This window comes from Cyprinodon tularosa, unplaced genomic scaffold (genome assembly GCF_016077235.1).
Source record: "Cyprinodon tularosa strain WSP-4 unplaced genomic scaffold, ASM1607723v1 ctg41, whole genome shotgun sequence".
Taxonomy (NCBI): Eukaryota; Metazoa; Chordata; class Actinopteri; order Cyprinodontiformes; family Cyprinodontidae; genus Cyprinodon; species Cyprinodon tularosa.
In genome coordinates, this window is record NW_024039130.1 from 879,963 (window position 1) to 888,652 (window position 8,690).

Here is an 8,690-nt window from a genome sequence, read left to right on the forward strand (position 1 = left end):
TTAGATGTACAGTAGATACTTTCACACTAATTGACCTATGTACCCTGTTCCATTAGTGAAAAAGACTCAGTGACATATAGTAAAATGGGTAATTACATGCTGTAACACCATCTGCCCACTGCCAAACTGTTTCCAAGAAACACACTTCTTTTTTCTGACAGGAACATATGCCTCATAACTCTTATACTACCATCCAGGCTTAACTCCGCCTCCTACTTTCTGTCATGCACATGAGCAAACCCAAACCTGCCTTCTTCCCCTGCGTACTTTCCCTTCCCCTTTTGTCTCTCGGACATCGACTACCCCCTCGTTACTTGAATTTTAGCTGCAACTGATGACAGGAAGTCATAAATAGGATCATAGTACCAGACAGTACACCAAGAGAAAAACCTTTGTTTCCCTGTTAATTGCTTGACAAGCTAATAATTTTCTCATTCATTGCGGAGAACAAGTGAGAATGTGGTGGCTGAACTTTAAGTAGGAGGAGCTGTTTCTGAGGAATATTTTCTGACCTGCAGGGATAGAAGCGAAGTTTCTGTGGAATGTGTCTACTCTTCGGCCACAGCACACAGCTCTGAAAAGGACCACAGGTGAGGTTAATATTTAATGACAGAATGATTGTAAAATATCTACGTATAACAGAAGACTCATAAAAAAGCCTATGCAGAAACAGGGAAATAGTAAAAGTATGTGGATTTTTTTTTTTTTTTTGATTTACTGGTTGTTTGCTCCTGTGCTCCTATTTAAATAGAGCTGACATCATTGCCCTGACAGAGCAATGCTGAAGCAACTCATGTTATGCTTGACTTTGCTGCATGTAAATGTTTGATTTCCTAGCTTAATGCTTAGAGATTCCCTAAGCAGGACACAATGAAATGTTTCAGACAGAATGCTGTTTGAAAAACAGAGATCTGGACTTTTACTTCTTTAAAATATTGCGTTTTTGTTACACGTAGAGAACCTATGAATAAGCTAACTTAATGTTTGCAATACAGAAATGAACGCATAAAATATTCATAAGACATTAATGGGAAAAAAAACTCCCCATAGCAAAGCAAAATTGAAGATGAGACCTCCATTATGTCACATTTACATCTATGAGTGGTTTCTCATTCTTCTCAAATTTCTCTCCTGAGAAAGCATCAGTAAGCATTATGCAAGTTCTCTAAATTCTCTCACAGCTCTCTCATTTTTAGATCTCAGCTAAGATAAAAATTAGACATATTTTTCCCATTTCAAAAATTGTCTCAATTTCATGTCCTTTGTTGGATCCACTGTTCCAACCTTTAGTACAGTGAGAATTAAACATGCTGTCTTCACTGCTCACTATTTAATTTCTCCGATTAATCTCATCTCCTTTTCTTTGATTCCCATTCAAAGCAACCAAGATATGATTAAAATCAGAAGGGGTGACAATGGAGTCGGATGCAGGAGTTTGCCCTGCAACCTGAGTTGTCTGTTCAAGCCCCGGTTCTGACTTTCGTGGTGTCCTTTGGTGATTGATAGAATGTAGTGTAAAGTGCTTCAATCAAATCTACTGACTTGAAAAAGCGCCATGTACAGGCCATTTACCATTGTGAGATCTCTTTTCCTAATCTTACTTCTGAAATACTGCTCAAATGGCTTTCTAAGCTCAATCTCCTTTTGTCTGTGATGTCTTTTCTCTTTTTTAGCTTATCTCTTGCTCCTAAGGGAACCCATATTAGAAGTAACTCAGAAACAAAAGATTACAAAATGATATGAATATGAGAAGCTCAAACTGATCTCAAGAGATGAGATTGAACAACAGATAAGCAACACGTTTTTCCTATCATTTTTATGACCCTAACCCTAACCCTATGACATTAGAATTACAACCACATACCGACTAATACTTTCAACAGTTTTCAGTGGAATGAATTCCCCCTTTTAATAATTATTGTTATTACAGCTGTTTGTTTCAGAGAAACTCAAAAAAGGGATTTCCAACAGAATTTCCAAAACTTGCTCTGGCTTGTAAATGTTTCAGTCTCCGTTAACCTTTTACCTTTTTCTGAACACATTATCTCCCCCACACCAAAAAAACAAACAAAAAAAAAAACAGAAAAAACCCCCCACCATCACCCACGTAAAACACACAAGTTTCAGTATAACAGAAATACCAGTGTAAAGTTAGTCATAACATCCATTATGAAGGCATATGGTTAATACCATGTTTAAATCATATTGAAACTGGTAACTTTGTGGGTGTTATTTTCTTATCACACATTTACTACGGTACTTGCAACAGATAACATAATTATATCATATGTACTACATTTTAGGGTTTGTAAAATAATTTTGTGATTTATTATATAGAGATCATCCACCATATTTCTTTACCTGTTTATATGTTCAGGTTAGTGTGTGCACATCACTGTGCAAGAGGCTGGTTTAACCACTAGATATTTCACCATTCCATCACAGGGCAAGACAGAGGCTTACATCAAAACAAACAAACCACAAACTAAACAGTAAACATACACACATTCACATATAAGAACAATTTAATCCGAATCCGACCAGTTTAGTTTGCAGTCATGTTTTTGAATGGTAGAAAGAGGAGTCAATGTATGCAGAGGAATAACATGCACATAGATCCCAGACCAGAAATTAAAACTCAGGCTGTATTGCTCCTAAATTTTTCACCATGCTGTCCACTTTGCTTAATGTTTACAAGTAAATTCCTAATGCATGTTTTTCTTGGAAAATGTTCTACAAGAATCGCTAAATCAAACCCACCTCAAGTAGTGTAAAAATACAGCCCCGGTATTATGACTCACTAAAGATGATCTCAGGCTGCATGTTTTTTTCCGTTATTGGGTTACGGCGTGGTTAATTTCATTACATGCTCTCTGAGCCTCTAAAGACACCAGTACAAGCCAGATGGAGGGAGATAAAAACTGACAGGAAAAAAAAGAAAAAACATGAGCAATTCCACAAAAACGAGAAGTATCATATGTTTCCTGTTAGTTTCCATTTTCTGTAAAAAAAAAAAAAGAAAATGTTAAATGAGCAGTTAACAAGAGATGAACAGAAAAAAGCTGTTATGAACAAGGTTTTGTCTTACTGTATTAGATTTTTAGTAAATTTAAAACATTTATTGTTGCAATTTATGATGCTTGTTTTACTATACAGAGGGTAAAATAATAGAAGACGCCACATTTTCACCAGATGTCAATAACAATCCATGTAATCCACATATACAAAGAAATCAAACCATAGATGTCCAGTAATTAAGTTACATGTAATAAATTGAAATAGCATTGTGAAAAGATATTGAACACAGCTACTGAAATACATTTGATACTTTGTAGAAAAGCCTTTGTTGGCAGTGACAGTCTTAAATTCTTGAAGGTTTCATGGGCCTCTTCTATTAACTCTGATCTTTAGTTCTTTTGAGTTTGCTTGGATGTGTGTTTGGGGGCATTGTTTTGCTGAAATGTCCATCCATGTTTTATCCTCATCATCCTGGTAGATGGCAGCAGATTTTTATGAAGAATTTCTGTTCATTTTCCCATTTATCCTTCCTTTAATTATTTGAAGTTTGGCGGTACCAGGTGCCCCACACCATCATGCTTCCACCTCCAAGCTTCACTCTTGGTATGGTGTTTTTGGGGTGGTGTGCAGTGCCATTTTACCTTTCAAACATGAAGTTTATTATGCGTTCAAAAGAGTTCAATTTTGGTCTCATCTGGCCAGACTATATTCTCCCAGTATTTCACAGGCTTTTCTAAATGTTGTGCAGAAAAGTTTAAACAACAACAAGCTTTTTCTTCGGCAAGGTATTCTTGCGTGGTGAGCGTGCATACAAGCAATGGCGCTGAGGGTACTACTTATTGTTTTCTTTAAAGCAACTGTTCTTGCTAATCCCAGGTCTTTCTGAAGCTCTCCACAAGTGGTCTTAGGCTCTTGCAAACCTGTTCTGATAATCATTTTCACTCCTCTGCCAGAAATCTTGTGAGGAGGACCTGGTCAGGGTCATTAGAAGTTTAGAAATCCTTCTAAAACCAATGCCATCATTAAGGTTGCTAAGGTCTTGAGAAAGATCTTTACTTTTACTCATCATGAGCTGTTTCTTGGGTGATACCAGAGAAACCTTATTATAAATCAACATTTGGGACTGAGCCAGCTTATAATATTTTCCACTGACAAGCAGGATTGCTTTCTAATTACTGAGAGATTTCAGCTGGTGTCTTGGCTTTCCATGCCTCTTCTTCTTCATGTGTTCAATACTTTTCCCCTGTGCCATTCCACATTATTACACATAACCTCATTTAAGGACATCTAATATTAGGTGGAAGATAGGCAATGGCCAAGAAGTTCCCCTTGTGTAATTTTCACATAGCCGACAACCCTATGTGTCACAGTAATAATTTTTTCACCAAAATTATTAATTTAATATTATTATAGATTTGTACAAACGTTAGTATAGATGATGCATTGACAGAGTAAATCGGGGGACAAAAACATAATTAGTTAGCATGATAAGTCAGTTTCACAATATTAAACCTTTAATTGAGCGTCAACAAGCAAATTTCCCTTCGTCAGTCTGCTATAAAATGTAAATGACAGATTACCGCCAATCACCAATGCATTTGGTTTGCTGGAATCCTGCATATTAGATTTACAAAATATGAGACTCACTCTGAATAAAACAGGTAGAATAACAAAAATAATAAATAATAAATAATGCTTTTGGAACAATACGTGCAGCAGTGTCACACTGGGGAGGCCAAAGTTTTGATAACAATTCATATAAATGGAAAATGCTCCTAAAGGTTTTTTTTAGAATGTACTTTCCTTTGTTGGTGTAGCATACCTTGCCAATTTTGTTAATTTATTTTAATTTTTTTTTTATCTCCCACTTTAAAATATGTTTAGATGATTGACTAATAAATTTATACATCAAGCACTTTATTTCCGACATTTTGAAAGAAAATAAAACAAACTTTTAGGTTAATTGACTTCTAAATTCTCCTTAGGTGTGAGTGTGCACATGAATGGTTGTTTGTCCTGTTTGTCTCTGTCCATTTATATGGATAAAACAAAATAGGGAGACAACAATGTGTGCACACAAAAAAAACAGTCATACATAACCAAATCCTCAAAACACTCCATCTGCATTCTAATATTATAACTCCTTGGGTGTGTCCGAAGGAGCACCCTAATAACTATATAGGCCACTATATAGTGGTAACGACATTTTAAATGAGTGTCTGAATGTCTAGTGGATGAGAAACCTTGAAAGTTAGTGATAATCTGGCCGAACAGTCAGTTAACCACAAAGTCAACTATATAGTCCCTGCTCTATACAGTGATTGAGGGATCTAGGGGTTGGGGGGACGTTCGGACACAGCCCTTGTTTGAAAAGAAGACATTAGAAATAACCATGTGAAATACCACCAGTTTTTCCTTTTCTTTGATTATTAGATAAAATGCAATAGTTTAAAATTAAAACCACCAAATTACATTATAAAGTAAGTAGAAATATTAAGCAAAAGAAATAGATCAATATTTAGCCAAACATAAATTCCACATACTCCAATATAAAATACTGACATGTATTAACTTGTGGTGGAATTCCGCTGACAATGAGATTGCTTTAATACATGCAGATATGCTGATTTTGAAAACTAACTTTTTTTGCAGGGCTGTATCAGAGTTGTGATACAGCCCTGTTGTGATTGTACTGTAAATCCCTTGCTGTTTAGCAATACTCCCATTTATTTTCTCATGATCTAGAACAAATTGGGTCACAAATTGGGTTCAGATTTGTCTTGAATTTTCGAGATTCATAGGGGTTCATGTTATACAACACATAAAAAAAAATATATATAAAAATACACAAACTCAATATCAAAGAACTCCTTTGATAATAAAATGTTTGTTTTATCTTACAGGTGAACTTCTTATCCAGACTGCAGCTAAAAATGGAGGACTCAATGACAAACGCATCGGAAAACGAAACGTGTGTTGACATCAGAGCCAGTCCTGTCAGCGACTTTCTGATGGCTGTTTACATCCTGACTTTTATTTTTGGCTTGACTTTTAACTTGCTGACTTTGTATCCCATATGGATGCAAGTAAAGCAGCAGAACGTTTTAGGAATTTTCCTGCTCAACCTATCTATATCTGACTTGCTTTTCATCTTCACCATGCCCCTTTGGATAAATTATTACTACAAAGACCATCATTGGGAATTAGGTGTGACATCATGCAGTGTAGCAGGTTTCTTTTACTACTCAAACATGTACATCAGCATCTATTTGCTGTGTTGCATCTCTGTGGACCGCTGCCTGGTGGTCTCTTACCCACTCCGCTTCAGACGCCACCGAACATCTCGATATGCATGGATCCAGTGTGCCACAGTTTATATTGTAGTTGCGCTTGTGCACATAGTGATTCTGTATTTTGACAATGCAAAAGATGCCCATGATGACAGAAACAATGAGGACCGATGTTATGAGACTTACCCAATGGAGCCTTCTGTGGCCATGTTTAATTTGATCAGAGTGGGATTGGGCTTCATGCTGCCACTGCTGGTGTTGACAGTGAGCTACTGGAGGATTCTTGCCACGGTGGGAAAGAGTCCTGGCCTGAATGCTCAAAGCAAAAAAAAGGTTCGCCAGCTGTCCTTTGGTGTGATAGGTATCTTCTCGTTTTGTTTTGCTCCTTATCACATCCTCCTCTTTGTACGCGCACTTGTCTTCTTCAACTACAGTAACAGAAATCCAGGGGGACCTTACTGCATGTTCGAAAGTGAAACGCATTTCACCTTTTCATGCACGCTGGCTGTGTCCAGTCTGAACAGCTTGGTGGATCCAGTTCTGTATGTTTTGGTCAGTAATGGAGTGAAAGATCAACTGAAACTGTGCTGGGGAAAGAGAGAACAGACTGGAACAGAGGAGTATAGACTGACTTCACATAGAAGGGAAAAGCATCAAGTTGGTGCTTTGATATAAAAAATTAACTGTGATTGTTTGTATTCTGTATATTTATTTGTATGTATATACAGTATGTTTGCCCAAATGGACTTAAATATTTCCACTTTTAATGTGATATATGAACTTGTACAATTCAGCTGACAAACACAAACTTGAAAAGAGGGATTTATAAGAGAATGAATGAATTGCACTAGAACCAGTTGCATAAGTGTGCACAGACCTTTAAAATTCTATCTTCTATTTAATCCACCATTTGGTCCAATTTTCCACATGTAGGGCCTGATATTCAGAAGGTTTGCACATCTTAAAACTTGTGCACACATGAGATTATTCAAAGAAAGAGCAAATTGATCTGTGCAACCCCTTTTTTTGCACGTGTGGCTTCATCAAGCCTTAGTAAGTTAGGGCAAAGAATGTATTCTTAGAGATGATTTTATTTAATGTTTTATATGTTTTCCCAGGTACATTTTATAATTTTAAGTTGAAATGAAAAAGTTCAAATTAAAATTGAATCAAAATCAAAGGTGGAACACATTTCAAAATATCTCCTCTTCATTTTATTATCTTAGGTCACAAAAAGCTGAAATTGTTAGTGTGTAACAAGGTTTTACACTTATGCGGTAATGCCTTGCAAAGAGATAACAGCTGACAAACATATTTACCGTCAAAAGTCATCCGTGTCTTAAATAATAGATGTAGAAATTCAAAGACCTGTGTATGTCTGTTTTTTCCCCTCTAGTTCTCATCTTTCAAGAGAAAGATGAGTTTGGCAATTGCATTTTAGTCGTGTGGTTTTATTGCTCTCATGGCTTCTCTAAGAGGCAGAGACTTTCTGAATGTTGTTACACTTAGATGGAACTAGTCTGTTTACCTTATTCATTCTGTCTAGAATATATAATGTATAATTTTTGATATGTAAACAAACTGAAACCCGTTAGAAATAAAATAAACCACTGGTTTGACCTAGTGGCCTGTATCTATGTTCCTTTTTTTTCGCAGCTGGTATATTAATTTCTAGATGAAGGGGACAACATTGAAAAGGCCGTATTTCTGAGTATGTAGTCATTATCTTTGCACATAGAGGTAATCATAAATGCAGCACAGCTGTGTCGCTGTGTGCTGCACATTTGTCAAGTGGGCGAAGAGTGTAATCATGAAGCATGTGTGCATATGGGTGTGAATAGAGGATGATTTTATTCCCATTTGAACTGATCATTTCAAAAAAGGAGGATGTGAAAGAATGTTACATGAAATAATAAAAATAAAAAAAAACAAGAACATGGCCATATTTTTCTTTCTGCTATAAATACAGTGGCTTTCACTTGCATCCATACAGTAGTCGCTGAGCCCTCAATATTTTACCATCTGAAAGCATGGAATTATTCAGGTTAATGTTACCAAGTCAATGAAATTAACAGTATGCTTACACAGTCATTGATTTAGCAGGAGGCACCTGGTCATGGGATAAAAGGTTATGCAGAACTATGGAAACTAAAACTCAGCTCAAATTACAAGTATATGATTCAATTAATATTTTAGTAATCCCGGAAGAGAAATTTTATGTGTATTACGAGGGTTATTTATGTAGATGTTAATACTTCTAGGGAAAACATTCTTCTAGAAGTCTTACAGCATATCTAAATAAGCCTCTGACTGAAACACACTATTCTTTGGTGTGTGTATATGGATATTGAAACTTATTATATTATATTATGAACCATATTA

General features: G+C 36.1%; 1 protein-coding gene across 1 annotated transcript; it reads left to right on the top strand.

Annotated features, from left to right (window-relative positions):
* The first annotated feature begins 261 nt into the window (after positions 1–261).
* Positions 262–8,227, top strand: gpr184 (G protein-coupled receptor 184). Its single transcript, XM_038298566.1, has 2 exons — positions 262–590; positions 5,922–8,227. Exon 2 carries the CDS (start codon positions 5,952–5,954, stop codon positions 6,981–6,983), a length of 1,032 nt encoding a protein of 343 aa, XP_038154494.1. The 5' UTR covers positions 262–590; positions 5,922–5,951; the 3' UTR covers positions 6,984–8,227.
* The last annotated feature ends 463 nt before the right edge of the window (positions 8,228–8,690 follow it).